At 43.8% G+C, this 20,252-nt stretch overlaps 1 protein-coding gene and 1 pseudogene across 1 annotated transcript in view; both read left to right on the top strand.

Moving 5' to 3' along the window:
* Window positions 1-416: 416 nt before the first annotated feature.
* Window positions 417-1,331, top strand: LOC137220815 (neuronal vesicle trafficking-associated protein 1 pseudogene; annotated as a pseudogene).
* Window positions 1,332-11,878: 10,547 nt separating this feature from the next.
* The window catches only part of TRPC7 (transient receptor potential cation channel subfamily C member 7), a 123,242-nt gene continuing 114,868 nt past the window's right edge, over window positions 11,879-20,252 (top strand). The window contains exon 1 of the mRNA XM_067731820.1: window positions 11,879-12,650. Within this exon, the coding sequence (XP_067587921.1) occupies window positions 11,898-12,650 (753 nt within the window). The 5' untranslated portion in view covers window positions 11,879-11,897. The remainder of the gene's footprint in view (window positions 12,651-20,252) is intronic.

Raw genomic sequence — 20,252 nt, 5'->3', positions numbered from 1 at the left:
AGACTAGAAAAAGAGGCTAGAAAATGTGGGTAGGGCCAACTGGAGAATAAAAACGTTTGAGAGGTTCAAGTTTGTAGAGACTTAGGGACCTGGTCCAGACTCTCTACTTTACAGTTAAAGCATCTTGAACTGGGAACCTGCTCAAGGAGTCCAAGTGAGCTAGAGATGGGATATCCAGCTCAAGCTCAAATTACACGACAGCTATTATTATCTCCAGTCTGCCATTTTAAAAGCCTGACAAACTAAAAGGTTCAGTAACTTGTCCAGAGTCACAAGGCTGGCAAAAGGTGGAGCCAGGATTCCAACTCTAGACCTTTCAACTTGAAAGCCTGTCTCTCAGCCCCACTTGTCTCAAGATCTTCATCTGAGATTGCTGTGAGCGGGAGCGGGCAACACGGAGGCTCAGAGCACGGTCGGAGCCCAGACCTGCCGGAGCCAGGCGTGGAGTGGCAGCCTCGGGTCTCCTGGAACCATGGTGAAGGTGGGAAACAATTTCACGGAGAAGGGCACCAAGCAGCCGCTGCTGGAGGATGGCTTCGACACCACCCCCCTGATGACGCCCCTTGATGTCAATCAGCTGCACTTCCCGCCCCTGGATAAGGTGGTCGTGAAAACTAAGACTGAAAATGAACCTGACTGAAATAAAGGCAAAGCACGTCCTCCCGAGATAGCCACGTTCACTGTCAGCATCACTGAGGGTGTAACCAAGAGGTTCAAGGTGTCTGTGCTGGTCTTCTTTGCCCTGGTCTTTCTCACCTGTGTCATCTTCCTGGTCGTCTACAAGATGTACAACTATGACCGTGCCTGTCCCGATGGCTTCACCCTCAAGAACACCCAGTGCATCCCAGGAGGCTTGGAGAGCTACCATGCGGAGCAAGACTCCAACGTCCGGGAGAAATTTTACACCATCATCAACCACCACAACCTGGCCAAGCAGAGCATCACCCACTCGGTGTCGCCATGGATGTCAGTTCTGTCCGAAGAGAAGCTCTCAGAGCAGGAGACTGAGGCTGCTGAGAAATCTGCTTAGTGAGATGGGCAGGTTCCTTACAGTGTCACTGGAAGGTAACAAAGGGACTCTGAGGGAGATTTCATTAGATATAATTACTGATAATTTAGAGGTTACTCAGGTATGGTGCAACTGCTTCTGTTTGCTAATGCTGCTTTGCAAATACAGCTTGCTGCAGACCACCATGGCATAAAATCAAGGGCATATCAGCATTGCTTAAAGAGCTCTGACACAACTTGCCATGTTAAAGAATCTTAATTTAGCGACTTTACTGGGATTTATTGGATGCTGTCAAAAAATAAATTTACACTGGATATGCAAGGGATTCGACTTCAGATAAATATGCACTTTGTGGGATTGATTTTTTTTTTTAACTACCTTGCCGTTTGCAAACCTGACTCCATAGCCATATCTAGAGTGATCCCTTGCTTTGCTAAGAGCAAGATGTACTGCACGTTTCTTCCTACCTCCCGCCAATGGCAATAGTGCCAATGGTCAAGACGCACCATAGTGAGCAGCAGAGGGAAGGAAGGAAAGATGCCATCAGGTCGCAGTTGTGCCCTTGCCTGCCCCGTGCTCACTACTGAGTGTGCAGGCACTGCAGCAGGTCGGCTCGGGCTGTGGTCACTGCTGTGGGCAGAAGGCTCCCTCTCAGTACAGAGGGTGCCCACTGGGCAGGGGAGCCATGTTTCCCTCAGTGCATGTGGACTGGGTCAGAGCATGTGAGGTGGGGACTCTGGGAAGAAGGGATCCGGGGCCACAGGTTGCAGAACCCATCTCCCTGTAGCTAGTCCGTCTGCTCTGTGATGGGCTGAGTAGGAATGAAACCTACTGTCCCTTTTGTTCACAGCTATTATGAATAAGTTTGCACCAACAGCCGTATTAGCTACTTAGTTTTAATTAGCTGGGTGAGAAAAGTGAAAGTGTAATTGCTGGTACGCCAAGGCTACTTTAATTTTTATTTTGTGGGACAGATGTAACTCCTTTGATGTAAGAAACAGGCAGGAAGAGGGGGAAGATGGCGGAAGAGTAAGACACGGAGATCACCTTCCTCCCCACAGATACATCAGAAATACACCTACACGTGGAACAACTCCTACAGAACACCTACTGAACGCTGGCAGAAGACCTCAGACCTCCCAAAAGGCAAGAAACTCCCCCACGTACCTGGGTAGGGCAAAAGAAAAACGAATAAACAGAGACAAAAGAATAGAGACAGGACCTGCACCAGTGGGAGGGAGCTGTGAAGGAGGAAAGGTTTCCACACACTTGGAAGCCCCTTCGCGGGTGGAGACTGCGGGTGGTGGAGTGGGGAAGCTTCGGAGCCACAGAGGAGAGCACAGCAACAGGGGTGCACAGGGCAAAGCAGAGAGAGTCCTGCACAGAGGACTGGTGCCAACCAGCACTCACCAGCCCGAGAGGCTTGTCTGCTCCCCCAACGGGGCGGGCAGGGGCTGGGAGCTGAGGCTCGGGCTTCGGAGGTCAGAGGTTAGATCCCAGGGAGAGGACTGCGGTTGGCGGCATGAACACAGCCTGAAGGGGTTAGTGCACCACGGCTAGCCGGGAGAGAGTCCGGGAAAAGATCTGGACCTGCCGAAGAGGCAAGAGACTTTTTCTTCCCTCTTTGTTTCCTGGTGCACGAGGAGAGGGGATTAAGAGCGCCGCTTAAAGGAGCTCCAGAGACGGGCGCGAGCCGCGGCTAACAGCACGGACCCCAGAGACGGGCATGAGACGCCATGGCTGCTGCTGGAGCCACCAAGAAGCCTGTGTGCGAGCACAGGTCACTATCCACACCTCCCCTCCCGGGAGCCTGTGCAGCCCGCCACTGCCAGGGTCCTGTGATCCAGGGAAAACTTCCCCGGGAGAACGCACGGAGTGCCTCAGGCTGGTGCAACATCACGCTGACCTCTGCCACCACAGGCTCCCCCCTCAATCCGTGCCCCTCCGTCCCCCCCCAGCCTGAGTGAGCCAGAGTCCCCGAAGCAGCTGCTCCTTTAACCCCATCCTGTCTGAGCAAAGAACAGACACCCACAGGCAACCTACACACAGAGCCGAGGCCAAATCCAAAGCTGAACCCCCGGAGCTGTGCGAACAAAGAAGAGAAAGGGAAATCTCTCCCAGCAGCTCCAGGAGCAGCGGATTAAATCTCCTCAGTCAACTTGATGTACCCTGCATCTGTGGAATACCTGAATAGACAACGAATCATCCCAAATTGAAGAGGTGGACTTTGGGAACAACGATATATTATTTTTTCCCCTTTTCCTCTATTTGTGAGCGTGTATATGTATGCTTCTGTGTGAGATTTTGTCTCTATAGCTTTGCTTTCACCATTTGTCCTAGGGTTCTGTCCGTCCAGTTTTTTTTTCTTCTTGTTTGTTTTTTTTACTTAAAAAAAAATTTTTTTCTTAATAATTATTTTGTATTTTTTATTTTAATAACTGTATTTTATTTTATCTTACTTTATTTTATCCTCTTTCTTTCTTTCCACTTTTTCTCCCTTTTATTCTGAGCCGTGTGGATGAGAGGCACTTGGTGCTGCAGCCAGGAGTCAGTGCTGTGCCTCTGAGGTGGGATAGCCAACTTCAGGACACTGGTCCACAAGAGACATCCCAACTCCACATAATATCAAATGGCGAAAATCTCCCAGAGATCTCCATCTCAACACCAACACCCAGCTTCACTCAACGACCAGCAAGCAACAGTGCTGGACACCCTATACCAAACAAATAGCAAGACAGGAACACAGCCCCACCCATTAGAAGAGAGGCTGCCTAAAACCATAATAAGGCCACAGACTCCCCAAAACACACCACCAGACGTGGACCTGCCCACCAGAAAGACAAGATCCAGCCTCATCCACCACAACACAGGCACTAGTCCCCTCCACCAGGAAGCCTACACAACCCACTGAACCAACTTTAGCCACTGGGGACAGACACCAAAAACTACGGGAACCACGAACCGGCAGCCTGCAAAAAGTAGACCCCGAACACGGTAAGATAAGCAAAATGAGAAGACAGAAGAACACACAGCAGATGAAAAACCAAGGTAAAACTCCACCAGACCTAACAAATGAAGAGGAAATAGGGAGACTACCTGAAAAAGTATTCAGAATAATGATAGTAAAGATGATCCAAAATCTTGGAAATAGCATAGAGAAAATGCAAGAAACATTTAACAAGGACCTAGAAGAACTAAAGAGGAAACAAGCAACGATGAACAACACAATAAAGGAAATAAAAAATACTCTAAAAGGGATCAGTAGCAGAATAACTGACGCAGAAGAACTGATAAGTGACCTGGAAGATAAAATAGTGGAAATAATTACTGCAGAGCAGAATAAAGAAAAAAGAATGAAAAGAACTGAGGACAGTCTCAGAGACCTCTGGGACAACAATAAATGCACCAACATTTGAATTATAGGGGGTTCCAGAAGAAGAAGAGAAAAAGAAAGGGACTGAGAAAATACTTGAAGAGATTATAGTTGAAAACTTCCCTAATATGGGAAAGGAAATAGTTAATCAAGTCCAGGAAGCACAGAGAGTCCCATACAGGATAAATCCAAGGAGAAACACGCCAAGACACATATTAATCAAACTGTCAAAAATTAAATACAAAAAAAACATATTAAAAGCAGCAAGGGAAAAACAACAAATAACACACAAGGGAATCCCCATAAGGTTAACAGCTGATCTTTCAGCAGAACTCTGCAAGCCAGAAGGGAGTGGCAGGACATATTTAAAGTGATGAAGGAGGAAAATCTACAACCAAGATTACTCTACCCAGCAAGGAACTCATTCAGATTGGATGGAAAACACCTTTACAGACAAGCAAAAGCTGAGAGAGTTCAGCACCACCAAACCAGCTTTACAACAAATGCTAAAGGAACTTCTCTAGGCAAGAAACACAAGAGAAGGAGAAGACCTACAATAACAAACCCAACACAATTAAGACAATGGGAATAGGAACATACATATCGATAATGACCTTAAATATAAATGGATTAAATGCTCCCACCAAAAGACACAGACTGACTGAATGGATACAAAAAACAAGACCCATATACATGCTGTCTACAAGAGACCCACTTCAGACCTAGGGACACATACAGACTGAAAGTGAGGGGATGGAAAAAGATATTTCATGCAAATGGAAATCAAAAGGAAAGTGGAGCAGCAATTCCCATATCAGACAAAATAGACTTTAAAATAAAGACTATTAGAAGAGACAAAGAAGGACACTACATAATGATCAAGGGATTGATCCAAGAAGAAGATATAACAATTGTAAATATTTATGCACCCAACATAGGAGCACCTCAATACATAAGGCAAATACTAACAGCCATAAAAGGGGAAATCGACAGTAACACATTCATAGTAGGGGACTTTAACACCCCACTTTCACCAATGGAGAGATGATCCAAAATGAAAATAAATAAGGAAACACAAGCATTAAATGATACATTAAACAAGATGGACTTAATTGATATTTATAGGACATCCATCCAAAAACAACAGAATACACATTTTTCTCAAGTGCTCATGGAACATTCTCCAGGATAGATCCTATCTTGGGTCACAAATCAAGCCTTGGTAAATTTAAGAAAATTGAAATTGTATCAAGTATCTTTTCTAACCACAACTCTATGAGACTAGATATCAATTACAGGAAACAATCTGTAAAAAATACAAACACACGGAGATGGCTTCCCTGGTGGCGCAGTGGTTGAGAGTCTGCATGCCAATGCAGAGGACGTGGGTTCGTGCCCCAGTCTGGGAAGATCCCGCATGCCGCGGAGCGGCTGGGCCCGTGAGCCATGGCCTCTGAGCCTGTGCGTCTGGAGCCTGTGCTCCCCAACAAGAGAGAACACAGTAGTGAGAGGCCCGCGTTCCGCCAAAAAAAAAACAAAAAAAAACAAAAAAAACAAAAACACATGGAGGCTAAACAATACACTACTTAATAACGAAGTGATCGCTGAAGAAATCAAAGAGGAAATCAGAAAATACCTAGAAACAAATGACAATGGAGACAGGACGACCCAAAACCTATGGGATGCAGCAAAAGCAGTTCTAAGAGGGAAGTTTATAGCAATACAATCCTACCTTAAGAAACAGGAAACATCTCGAATAAACAACCTAACCTTGCACCTAAAGCAATTAGAAAAAGAAGAACAAAAAAACCCCAAAGTTAGCAGAAGGAAAGAAATCATAAAGATCAGATCAGGGCTCCCCTGGTGGCGCAGTGGTTCAGAGTCCGCCTGCCGATGCAAGGGGCACTGGTTCATGCCCCGGTCCGGGAAGATTCCACATGCTGCAGAGCAGCTGGGCCCGTGAGCCATGGCTGCTGAGCCTGCGCGTCCGGAGCCTGTGCTCCGCAACAGGAGAGGCCACAATGGTGAGAGGCCCGCGTAACACACACAAAAAAAAACAAAAAAAGATCAGATCAGAAATAAATGAAAAAGAAATGAAGGAAACAATAGCAAAGATCAATAAAACTAAAAGCTGGTTCTTTGACAAGATAAACAAAGTTGATAAACCATTAGTCAGACTCATCAAGAAAAAAAGGAAGAAGACTCAAATCAATAGAATTAGAAATGAAAAAGGAGAAGTAACAACTGACACTGCAGAAATACAAAACATCATGAGAGATTACTACAAGCATCTCTATGCCAATAAAATGGACAACCTGGAAGAAATGGATAAATTCTTAGAAATGCACAACCTGCCGAGACTGAATCAGGAAGAAATAGAAAATATGAACAGACCAATCACAAGCACTGAAATTGAAACTGTGATTAAAAATTTTCCAACAAACAAAAGTCCAGGACCAGATGCCTTCACAGGCAAATTCTATCAAACATTTAGAGAAGAGCTAACACCTATCCTTCTCAAACTCTTCCAAAATATAGCAGAGGGAGGAACACTCCCAAACTCATTCTACGAGGCCACCATTGCCCTGATACCAAAACCAGACAAGGATGTCTCAAAGAAAGAAAACTACTGGCCAATATCAATGATGAACATAGATGCAAAAATCCTCAACAAAATACTAGCAAACAGAATCCAACAGCACATTAAAAGGATCACACACCATGATCAAGTGGGGTTTATTCCAGGAATGCAAGGATTCTTCAATATACGCAAATCTATCAATGTGATAAACCATATTAACAAATTGAAGGAGAAAAACCATATGATCATCTCAATAGATGCAGAGAAAGCTTTTGACAAAATTCAACACCCATTTATGATTAAAACCCTCCAGAAAGTAGGCATAGAGGGAACTTTCCTCAACATAATAATGGCCATATATGACAAACCCACAGTCAACATCGTCCTCTATGGTGAGAAACTGAAACCATTTCCACTACGATCAGGAACAAGAGAAGGCTGCCCACTCTCACCATTCTTATTCAACATAGTTTTGGAAGTTTTAGCCACAGCAATCAGAGAAGAAAAAGAAATAAAAGGAATGCAAATCGGAAAAGAAGAAGTAAAGCTGTCACTGTTTGCAGCTGACATAATACTGTACATACAGAATCCCAAAGATGCTACCAGAAAACTACTAGAGCTAATCAATGAATTGGGTAAAGTAGCAGGATACAAAATTAATGTATAGAAATCTCTTGCATTCCTATACACTAATTTGAAAAATCTGAAAATGAAATTAAGGAAACACTCCCATTTACCATTGCAACAAAAAGAATAAAATATCTAGGAATAAACCTACCTAAGGAGACAAAAGACCAGCATGCAGAAAATTATAAGACACTGATGAAAGAAATTAAAGATGATACAAATAGATGGAGAGATATACCATGTTCTTGGATTGGAAAAATCAACATTGTGAAAATGACTCTACTACCCAAAGCAACTACAGATTCAATGCAATCCCTGTCAAACTACCACTGGCATTTTTCACAGAACTAGAACAAAAGATTTCACAATTTATATGGAAACACAAAAGACCCGGAATAGCCAAAGCAATCTTGAGAACAAAAAATGGAGCTGGAGGTATCAGGCTCCCTGACTTCAGACTATACTACAAAGCTACAGTAATCAAGACAGTATGGTACTGGCACAAAAACAGAACTATAGATCAATGGAAGAGGACAGAATGCCCAGTGATAAACCCACGCACATATGGTCACCTTATCTTTGATAAAGGAGGCAAGAATATACAGTGGAGAAAAGACAGCCTCTTCAATAAGTGGTGCTGGGAAAACTGGACAGGTACATGTAAAAGTATAAGATTAGAACACTCCCTAACACCATACACAAAAATAAGCTCAAAATGGATTAAAGATCTAAATGTAAGTCCAGACACTATCAATCTCTTAGAGGAAAACATAGGCAGAACACTCCATGACATAAATCACAGCAAGATCCTTTTTGACCCACCTCCTAGAGAAATGGAAATAAAAACAAAAATAAACAAATGGGACCTAATGAAACTTAAAAGCTTTTGCCCAGCAAAGGAAACCATAAACCAGACCAAAAGACAACCCTCAGAATGGGAGAAAATATTTGCAAATGATGCAACTGACAAAGGATTAATCTCCAAAATTTACAAGCAGCTCATGCAGCTCAATAACAAACCCATTCCAAAAATGGGCAGAAGACCTAAATAGACATTTCTCCAAAGAAGATATACACATTGTCAACTAATACATGAAAGAATGCTCAACATCATTAATCATTAGAGAAATGCAAATAAAAACTGCAATGAGATATCATCCCACACCTGTCAGAATCGCCATCACCAAAAAATCTAGAAACAGGGCTTCCCTGGTGGCGCAGTGGTTGAGAGTCCACCTGCCGATGCAGGCGACATGTGTTCGTGCCCCGGTCTGGGACAATCCCACATGCGGCGGAGTGGCTAGGCCCGTGAGCCATGGCCGCTAAGCCTGCGTGTCCAGAGCCTGTGCTCTGCAATGGGAGAGGCCACCACAGTGAGAGGCCCACGTACTGCAAAAAAAAAAAAAAAAAAAATTCTAGAAACAGTAAATGCTGGAGAGGGTGTGGAGAAAAGGGAACACTCTTGCACTGCTGGTGGGAATGTAAATTGATACAGCCGCTATGGAAAACAGTATGGAGGTTCCTTAAAAAACTACAAATAGAACTACCATACGACCCAGCAATCCCACTACTGGGCATATACACTGAGAAAACTATAATTCAGAAAGAGTCATGTACCAAAATGTTCATTGCAGCTCTATTTATAATAGCCAGGGGATGGAAGCAACCTAAGTGTCCATCAACAGATGAATGGATAAAGAAGATGTGGCACATACATACAATGGAATATTACTCAGCCATAAAAAGAGACGAAATTGAGCTATTTGTAATGAGGTGGATAGACCTAGAGTCTGTCATACAGAGTGAAGTAAGTCAGAAAGAAAAAGACAATTACCGTATGCTAACACATATATATGGAATTTAAGGGAAAAAAATGTCATGAATAACCTAGGGGTAAGACAGGAATAAAGACGCAGACCTACTGGAGAACGGACTTGAGGATATGGGGAGGGGGAAGGGTGAGCTGTGACAGGGCGAGAGAGAGTCATGGACATATACACACTAACAAACGTAGTAAGGTAGATAGCTAGTGGGAAGCAGCCGCATGGCACAGGGATATTGGCTCGGTGCTTTGTGACAGCCTGGAGGGGTGGGATAGGGAGGGTGGGAGGGAGGGAGACGCAAGAGGGAAGAGATATGGGAACATATGTATATGTATAACTGATTCACTTTGTTATAAAGCAGAAACTAACACACCATTGTAAAGCAATTATACCCCAATAAAGATGTTAAAAAAAAAGATACATTGAAGGAAAAAAAAAAAAAGAAATAAAATTGAGTTATTTGTAGTGAGGTGGATGGACCTAGAGTCTGTCATACAGAGTGAAGTCAGAAAGAGAAAAACAAATACCGTATGCTAACACATATATATGGAATCTAAGGGAAAAAAAAAAGAAAGGGTCATTAAGAACCTAGGGATAAGACAGGAATAAAGACACAGACCTACTAGTGAATGGACTTGAGGATATGGGGAGGGAGAAGGGTAAGCTGGGACAAAGTGAGAGAGTGGCATGGACATATATACACTACCAAACGTAAAACAGATAGCTAGTGGGAAGCAGCCACATGGCACAGGGAGATCAGCTTGGTGCTTTGTGACCACCTAGAGGGGTGGGATAGGGAGGGTGGGAGGGAGGGAGACGCAAGAGGGAAGAGATATGGGAACATATGTATATGTATAACTGATTCACTTTGTTATAAAGCAGAAAGTAACACACCATTGTAAAGCAATTATACTCCAATAAAGATGTTAAAAAGAAAAAAAAAAGAAACAGGCAGGAAAGGCTAGGAGGAGGGCTGGCGTCGTACCTTGCAAGTCCAATTATGACATTTTCATTCACAATCTTTTTAAGATAATTATGTTTCAACCTGAATCTTGACAGTAAAGTATATGTTTACGAAATTGCCAGTTAGATAAACTAAGTGTGTAAGATGATTAAACAGAAAAAAGACATTCATGGACATTTTTTTCCACGTTATTTAAATGTGTTGTTTCTGGTGGACATGTCAAAAGTTTCACTGTTTTTTTAGATCAAAAATAAATGACAAATAGTGCAAGATCTGTTGCGAACAAGCATGGTGGTCATGGCCAACTCCATTACTGTTTCCTGAAATGTGCTTCCAAAACATACAGTATATATGTGGAATCTAGAAAAATGGTACAGATGAACCGGTTTGCAGGGCAGAAATAGAGACACAGATGTAGAGAACAAACGTATGGACACCAAAGGGGGAAGTGGGGTGTTACGGGGGGGGGATGGTGGTGATAGGATGAACTGGGAGATTGGGATTGACATATACACACCAATATGTATAAAACTGATAACTAATAAGAACCTGCTGTATAAAAAAATTAAATTAAATTTAAAAAAAAAGAAAGAAATGAACCCAGCATATAAATTAACCTGTTTTTCTATCCACATAAAAATCTAGGTTTGATCCTAAGAAACTGTGGCTGAATTTCCTCAGGAAGGCTGCTTCAGCGGCCATCAGTAAGCAGCAATGAGTCTAGGCCTGCTCCGTGCAATACTTGCCCTTTAGTAGGTGCTCAGTCTGCATGGGGACGAGCACGAAAGCACAGTCCCGCTATAGTATAGCACTGAAACAGAGGTGTGTGGCCATGCCTGCATATTGCTGCAGTTTTGTCATAGTGTGGGAGCTCATAGCGTGGGAAGCAAAGGCAGCAGTATCCATGGTGGCCATTTCTGTGGCAGAACCCCTGAAGAACTAGGCACATCAACAGGCAGGAAGGGACAATAAAACTCACGTGGACTGAGTACTTTCTACATGCACGTTACCTCATTTAATCCTCCTACGGACTCTATGGCCCACAAAAGTTATCCACATTGTACAGGTAAAAGCACAGAAAAGCATTGTACTAAAGCACAGAGAAGTTAAGTGACATTCTCAACTTTGCACAAATGGAAATAAAACATACAGCCCTTGGCCTGTTTCCGCCACATCATGACCTCACACTCTCCATGTCCACCATTAGCTTGGCCTAAACCCACATTCCAGCTTTTTGGACACTCCTCCACCCAAGGCGGATAGACTGCTGTGTAACTTAACCAATATTCTTCCATTAGTATAAGAATAGTTTGGGTTATGAAATTTGTCTTAATCTCAGTGATAGGACAGTAATTTCTAGCAAGATTTCATAACTTCTCAAAATATTCCAATCACGATATTCTTTTTCATCTCAACAATTTTTGTTTGCTCTGCCCCTGGGGAACCTGCAGGATCCTGGGAGAGTAACTAGCATCTTTGCCTTATCACCCCACAGGTTGGGAAGCAGCACCTTCAGAAACATGCAGCGCCGGCACACGACACTGAGGGAAAAGGGCCGCCGTCAGGCCATCCGCGGTCCCGCCTACATGTTCAACGAGAAGGGCACTAGCCTGACGCCCGAAGAGGAGCGCTTTCTGGACTCGGCTGAGTATGGCAACATCCCGGTGGTCAGGAAAATGCTGGAGGAGTCCAAGACCCTCAACTTCAACTGCGTGGACTACATGGGGCAGAACGCGCTGCAGCTGGCAGTGGGCAACGAGCACCTGGAGGTCACGGAGCTGCTGCTCAAGAAGGAGAACCTGGCGCGGGTGGGGGACGCGCTGCTGCTGGCCATCAGCAAGGGCTACGTGCGCATCGTGGAGGCCATCCTTAGCCACCCGGCCTTCGCGCAGGGCCAGCGCCTGACGCTCAGCCCGCTGGAGCAGGAGCTGCGGGACGACGATTTCTACGCCTACGACGAGGACGGCACGCGCTTCTCCCACGACATCACGCCCATCATCCTGGCGGCCCACTGCCAGGAGTATGAGATCGTGCATATCCTCCTTCTAAAGGGCGCGCGCATCGAGCGGCCCCACGACTACTTCTGCAAGTGCAATGAGTGCACCGAGAAGCAGCGGAAGGACTCCTTCAGCCACTCGCGCTCCCGCATGAATGCCTACAAGGGACTGGCAAGTGCTGCCTACTTGTCCCTGTCCAGCGAAGACCCTGTCCTCACCGCGCTGGAGCTAAGCAATGAGCTAGCCAGACTAGCCAACATTGAGACTGAATTCAAGGTAACTCTCCCACTTACCACCCTGCAGGCAGATTGCCCTGTGGGCTCTTCCAGGTGTGTCCAGGAGCCAAATGGGTTGTCTTCTGGTTTAACACTGGGTCTTGCCTATTCAGGCTCACAGGGAGGAAGGGAACTTCCTCAAGGTGTGGCAGATGTAGGCCTGAAGGAAAAGCAGCCCATTAGGTGAAATATTTGAAACCACATAAATGTGGCAAAGAGGTGACGTAAATGCAAATCCATACAGTAAAAGACATGCAGCACACAGGCAAGATTATACTGTGGTTCTAGTGTAAATGTCTCAGCTCTGCCCCAGGCAGCTCAGGAATGTCTAGGATACTTCTGGTTGTTTCCTAGTCCAGGTCTTGGACTTCTTGATTGTCTCACCTGTACAGTTTTCACATTTGTTTTGTTCATAGCTCTAACCCATCCTAGACTACTGTGTTGATCCTAGATTCAATAGCAATAGCTTGCTAAATTGAGAAAGGCTTGCAGTTATGTCAAAGGGCTGAGGAGGAGGTACACCAAAATAAAAATAAAACTCTCTCTGTAGAGTTGGGCTTGTCATCCCAGTAGATGGGCCCAAGGCGACACCCCCTGAGAATACTTGGAACTGCCAGGTTAGTCCAGGAGATGGAGACCCACCTCCAAAGTCCATTATTCAATAGTGGTCCTGTGCTTTTACTGTCAACTGTCACTCCCCCGAAAGAGAAAACTGGGACCTAATTCTTTTGACAGTTTAATAATAAATTAAAATCAAATATTTAGTGGGCACTTACTGTGTACCAAGCACTAAGTTCCTTACCTATATGATGTTTAATCCCCTCAACAACCATTGGTATGGGTACCATTATTGTGCCCATTTTATATGAAGGCACAGAGGTGGAGAGGTATCATGTAGCCAATAAGTAGTAAAACCATTGTTTTAATCTAGGCACTCAGACCCCAGAGCCAGCTCTTAGCCATTCTGGGAAGTTGTGAGCCAGAGGCCTTGTTCATACATTGGGCTTCTCAGAGTTTCACTTGTCTCTATCTGAAAGATACCTTCCACTGCAGACGGTGTGGCTGAAAGAGTAGAAAATACAACTGGGCTCATAATTTCTCATCCTGCCATTCAGTCAGAGCCTATGATGCCATGAAGCATGCAAAAAGGTTTCACATGTTGGGCTGACACAAGATGTCACCGGCAGGAAAGGAGTTCATTGTCCAAATAAGATGTCAGGGCAAGAGTTGCCCCTGCATGGGACACAATTAGGTGGCGAAGGATTGGTACCAACTCACAGCAAAGGAGGCCTCATGGACCATCCTGTTCAGGAAGATCTCAAAGGAGGAAACAGAATTGGGCTAGGCTTTAATGAGCAGAAGGAACTGAATCAGTGGGAAGAGAGATGTAGGCATTCAGAGGAGGCAAGTGAAGGTGAGGTCCAGAATGGCCCACAGCAGGTAGCGGACTGATGAGATACTCCATGTGACTACAATAAAGACTTCCTGTAGGGGCACCAGAAGGAAAGCTGAAGAGATGAGTGGGCAGACCTCAGAGGGCCCTGCATGTCAAGCTGAGCAGTTTGGATATTATCCTCTTAGAAATGGAGAGCCCCTGAAAGTTTGTGATTTGGAGACTAAAATGAAAGCTAGGGTTTTGGAAATTTACTTGACTGGTAGGTAACATGAATTAGAGGATTTGGAGTGTGAGACACTGAGACTGAAGAGGGGGACAATTTAGTTGTGCATGCATGAGGCCATTGAAGCCTCTCTGTAGGAATGGGATCACCCAGAGCCAGGCACTGAAGAACCAGGCTTACAGGAAGCTGCAGGGCACTGCAAATGATGAAGAGATGAAAAATCCTGTAATTAAACTAATTTCACTCCATCTGTCCCCTTACCTTGGATCCATCTACTGAACTGGAGCCACTTCCATAAACCCTGTAACATTCATAGCCTCATCTAGAAAAATTGGTGGATGTAGATGTAGAGATTAACCAAAGAAGCTCCCAAGGAATGTGGCTATTGCCTCTCATTTCCTTGTTTCTGTACAATAAACTCCACCTACCAGCAATAAGTCCAGTGATGTCCCAAGGAAGCTTAGTGGAATTTTGCTTGTTCCCTAGGCTTCAGACTGAATATGCACAAGCATATAAAAGAAATGGCTAAGCCAATTAACTTAGATATTTCTGCCCAAGAAAAAAACAATTCAAGCAAAAAAATGTTTTTTGGATCAGATTATCTGGATAATTGCCCAATTCTCTATTTATCTGGAATCTGGGAGCATGCCAGCCTTACTAAATAAAATGATGCTAGACTAACATTTGGAAGTACATCTGAGCCATTTGTTTTCTTTACTAAAACCCAAAGTCTGGCATATTTTAGTATATATAATAATCTAAAACTGGAAGTTTGTTGAAAGCATCTACTATGATATTTTGATTTAAAAAGTAAATTATGGGGCTTCCCTGGTGGCGCAGTGGTTGAGAGTTCACCTGCCGATGCAGGGGACACGGGTTCGTGCCCCGGTCTGGGAAGATCCCACATGCCGCGGAGCGGCTGGGCCCATGAGCCATAGCCACTGAGCCTGCGCATGCAGAGCCTGTGCTCCGCAGCGGGAGAGGCCACAACAGTGAGAGGCCTGCATACCGCAAAAAAAAAAAAAAAAAAAAGTAAATTATGAAAATTATGTACAATTAAGAACATGACTAACATAATGACAAATCTTTTCTACAATGCAATGAATAAGAGTTAGCATAAACACATTTGCTGCCTATTAACATCCCCCTAGTTACCTTTGTTTGAAATAATGTCTTTCAGATTGTCGACAAATGGTGCATTATAAATTAACATAAGCCTTCCTTTAGAACTTTATTATTTATTAAACTGTCCTTACATGTGCACTCCTGACATTATAAATCTTCCCAGAGAAAAGAGCAGCTTATTAGCAAGAGGGAAGTCGAACTGCAATGAAAGAATAAAGAGCAAGTGATGTGCTCTAAAATGGACTCTCCAGGAGTCTGTTCTGCTTTAGAGGGACTATACACTGATGAGTGCAGCCATGTGGTACGGAGATGACCCAATGCCACCAACTGTATAAAAAGGCTATGAGGTTCTCACTGGAGGTGTCATAAGTCGTCCTCCAGATCCTCTAAAACACTCATTCTGGGAGTGACTCTTCCTGACTAGAAAATATCATGCAGGAAAACCTGGATTCAGTTGCCCAAGCTATCGGGTTTTTTTGTTTGTGTGTTTTTTAAAGATGATGTTGGGGGTAGGAGTTTATTAATTTATTTCTTTATCTTTGCTGTGTTGGGTCTTCGTTTCTGTGCGAGGGCTTTCTCTAGTTGCGGTGAGCGGGGGCCACTCCTCATCGCGGTGCGCGGGCCTCTCACTGTCGCGGCCTCTCTTGTTGTGGAGCACGGGCTCCAAACGTGCAGGCTCAGTACTTGTGGCTCATGGGCCTAGTTGCTCCGCGGCATGTGGGATCCTCCCAGACCAGGGCTCGAACCCGTGTCCCCTGCATTAGCAGATTCTCAACCACTGCGCCACCAGGGAAGCCCCAAGCTATTGTTTTTAGAGTCTTTTTAATTTACCACCAGAAGAAAGTTTAGTCATTAGCAATAAGTAGAGCCAATGTCAAGGTCTCCAGTAAATTCTGGCTGGAGTCAGGTGCCTGCTAGCAAGCCATTATTTGTAGTGTGGAAATTATGCACATATTTTCTTACGTCTCTCTAATCTTCTTGGGTCTACAAAGATATTAAAACTTGACGTGGCAGTGAGGCCTCCCTAATGCCATGAATGGTGCCCGGTAATCTAGTAAGCACTCCATAAATCCTTGAATAAAGGAAATCCTGGAAGGATAATCGTATCACTGATGAAGCAAGTGATTACTTTTATCTATGATTTAAACTCTTCCAACAACTATGGATTTAACAGAGGTATGTGATGGACCTGGTGAAATGAGGAAGCTCTAAAGATTACAAGGTGGTTGAAAACTAACACACGTTAAATAACTGAAGACCAATCATATGCTGCACCGTCTGGTGTCAATGACCACTCAACTCCTGGAGGGCAGAGAGTGTTTTCCTGGTCTTGCCCACACAGAACAGAACACGTTTCATCTTGGAGCACTGCCCACAAATGGCATTTTGGTTAACTGATTTGTCTACACAGTAGGAGACAAAGGAAGGGAAACTCTATCGGATAGACTTTTCAGAGGTGTTTCATCCTGATGGAACGGGCTTTCTGTGTAGAGGTGCCTGGAGTAGCCTGGAAAAATAAGGAATCTGCCTATCTCAGTTGAGTTACAGCTCTGCCACCATGAACACAATAAGGTCTTTACATTTCTCTTGAATTAGCCTGCATGGTTTTCTTCACTGATCATCCTTCTGATAAAATTGCTCAAGGTCCCCTTTATTTTGCTGGTATCTTCTCAGTCAAATTCCTGGGCATCCTGTCTAGGTGTATTGTTTATCTGTGGAGCTGTTATTTCAAAAGGATTACAGATGTGTTTCAAAAGGATTTCTCTTTCTTCCAACTTAGAGTTATGCCAACAGCAATGTCTGGTGGGAGTGGGGAGGGGATGGGGAAGGAAAGTATGACAAAGGAATACTGTAGAGGGAGGTTTAGGGGTTTGGAAGGAAAGAGAAAGCAGGATCAGGATTGGAGGTATTCCTCTTGCTTTCTCACCTTTTGCTTAAATTGAAAAAGTACCCAGTGTTCCCAAGTCAAGAAACTGTGGAAGCCCAACAAACACTTTGCCTTAGTTATTTAAGATTTGGTCATTCTGAATAATAAGCTGCAACTAAGAAGGCTTTTCCTGTTGACAACACATCAGCATGGCGGCTGCAGACTGTGCTTCAGATACAAGCAATTTATTCTTAGAGACCACAGAGGGGAAGAGTAGGGGGGAAAGGAAGCTAAAGCTATAACTTCATCTTGCTTGAAGTGCTGATGATTTTTCTGTTTGTCGATGGGTTGTTAACTACATGCATTACGAAAAACAGATAATGAATTATGTATCAAGGTTTCTGTTGCCATTTTAAGACCCATAAAAAACTCTCTGGGCCTAAAATACCACAAATTAAAAATGCAAATAATGATAAATCGGACCAATTTGCCACCTGCTACGATCTCTAGTGAGATCCCATTGTGAAGGTAAAGATGTTGAGATGACAGTTTGCAATTTGCTTGCAAACTTATCAAAATGGAAAAGGGAAGAGAAGGGGAGAAGGTGAAGGAGTGACTTTGTATTGTGGAACACATCTGAACCCTGGAGTCTGGAGCCATGAAGCTTGAGCAAAGCCCTCTCTGGGCCTCGGGCAGTACTGAAAGCTGAACAAGCCCATTGCCCCCAGCCTCCGGAGGAATCTGTGTTTGCACCTGTTTCTCATATGCTTTGAATATTTTTAGGATTTTTAAATTTTATAGACCAACATCCTGGGAAAATACACTTCCTTGAAGTCTGAAAGCTTGGCTGGTAGTATAAACAAATGCCTGCTTAATATGCAGGAAATGACTTGAAAATTGTTTCCTTTTCCTTTGGGAAAATATTTTTAAGCTGTGAAGGCTACAGGTCTTAAAAGCAAGTTGTTTTTGCTGTTGTTTAAGAGAATCAGGCAGAAACCTCCTCAAAGCACTCGTTTATATACCATCCAAAAGACCCTCAGGGATCTGACTGTGTCACCCAATCCCTCTGCTTGAGCATCTGAGGATGCAGAATGTAAGCACAGAAGAGATAGATCACAGATGTCAGGTGATGAGCTATAATGGGACAGCCCCCCCACTAAGCACGCACAGGTAAAATGCGGCCAGAGCATGTGCGCTGGTCTCCATACCTGAGAGAAAGATCCAGGGACTGGCTTATCCCAGGAGAAGAGACAGGTGATTCTGCCCACGTTAGCTTTCTCTTTTTCTATTTTTCTACCTAAGTGTCTGGAGGAGCACTTTCACCAGAGCATTCATTAATGAGTCATCACAGGAAAATGAGCTAATTAATGTGTCCTTTAATGACAGTTTTTCATTGGGTCACAACTAATGCCTTAAATGATTTTTCCTCTTCTACTCTTTATGCCAAGAGTATTAGCCTCTAAAATACAGGGAGAGAGTGTAAGTTGGGTGACAGGTATTCAGATGGGAAAAAGGAGGCCACTATGCTAGACGAGGACAAGGACAGGGGACAGGCTTTGGGTGAGCACCCAGTGCAGCCATGATTCATTTTCTCAAGGCTATGGAGTCGAAAGCACAGAGCTTGGCTCCAGAAGCAGAATGACCTGGGTTCCAGTTCAGAGTCTTCTCCTAGCAACCATACAATCTTGGGCATCTGTTGGAAGTTTGTTTTCTTATTTGAAAAATGGAGATGGGGGAGGGAACAAGTGTTAGGAAAGAACTGCAAAGTGTGGGAAATGGAATGTTTGTTTTCCCCACCCAAACACTTGCCCTTACCCCTAATCTCTGTAAATGACATCTCGATTCACCCCATTGTTATGAGCTTTCAATGCCTCATCCTATTCAACCTCCAGAATGTCCTGGCACATATTAGGTACTCAGTAAATATTAGTTCAGTAAAAAATGAGTCAGTGAGTGAATTAATGAATAATGACCTCTGAGGGTGTTGGTGAGGATTAAATGAGATGAAGAATATAAAACTCTTTGAAGAGGACCTGACCCAAAGTAAGTACATAATTTTCCCCAGAGATCGCAGTGGGGATCCCTTTTTGTTCCCCAAAGCCCACTGGATTTTCAGCACCACAACTTTTCTTCCCAATAAACACAACTTAAATTTCAACACCTCCTCTGTTCAGAGGGTCTTCCTGATTTCTGCTAATCCCTCCCCAATCCCAAAGATATTTCCAGAATAAGAAAAAGTACAGGCTGTACGTATGAGCTCCATGATTAACAATAGGTCAAGGGAGTATTCTCCAATTGGAAAAATGCAGACCACTGAAACTGAAGAAGGCTGGCGTGCTGCTAAAATATTGCTGTGAAAAGAAGCAACATGGGCAGGAAAGACAGAGGCTGCAAAGAGGGGGAGGGAGAAAATGGGCAAGCTGAGCTCCTGCCAAGTACAGACGGAGATTATTTTTTGAAAAATATCTCTGTGTTAAAGATTCATCACTACACACAAAAAAACTGAGAAAAAATCATTTCCTATACAAGTGCAACTATCAGTCTGAAATATCAGAGATATGGAGAAAATGGAGGCAGTTCTTAGAGGATATCAGGCAATGAGTAGTAGCACAAATTATATCAAAAGGAAATGATGAAAATGTAGAGTTTTTCCCTGAAAAAAAGTTACAGTTCTATATATAAATTAATCATAATATACCAACAACAGGGAGGCATGTGTTTTACTAGCAGCAAATTCACATGTAGATTAAATGTGGAAAATATATGTCAGGAGGGTGGATGGAAATATGGTCTGTAGACCTGTAGAATATCAAAACTGGATGGACCCTAGTTACAGAGCTATCTGAAAATTCAGCATTCATGCAAAAAATACTTAATTAAGCCTCTAGTATGAGCCAGGCTCTGGGCTGGGTGCTGGGATGAAATGATGAAAAGATAAGTTCCTGCCCTCAGGACCTTACAGTCTAGTGGGGGAGACAGGCGTTCTTCATAT

This window comes from Pseudorca crassidens, chromosome 3 (assembly GCF_039906515.1).
Source record: "Pseudorca crassidens isolate mPseCra1 chromosome 3, mPseCra1.hap1, whole genome shotgun sequence".
Taxonomy (NCBI): Eukaryota; Metazoa; Chordata; class Mammalia; order Artiodactyla; family Delphinidae; genus Pseudorca; species Pseudorca crassidens.
The sequence above is the reverse complement of the archived record's forward strand: the minus strand, read 5'-3'. Positions and strand labels throughout refer to the sequence as shown.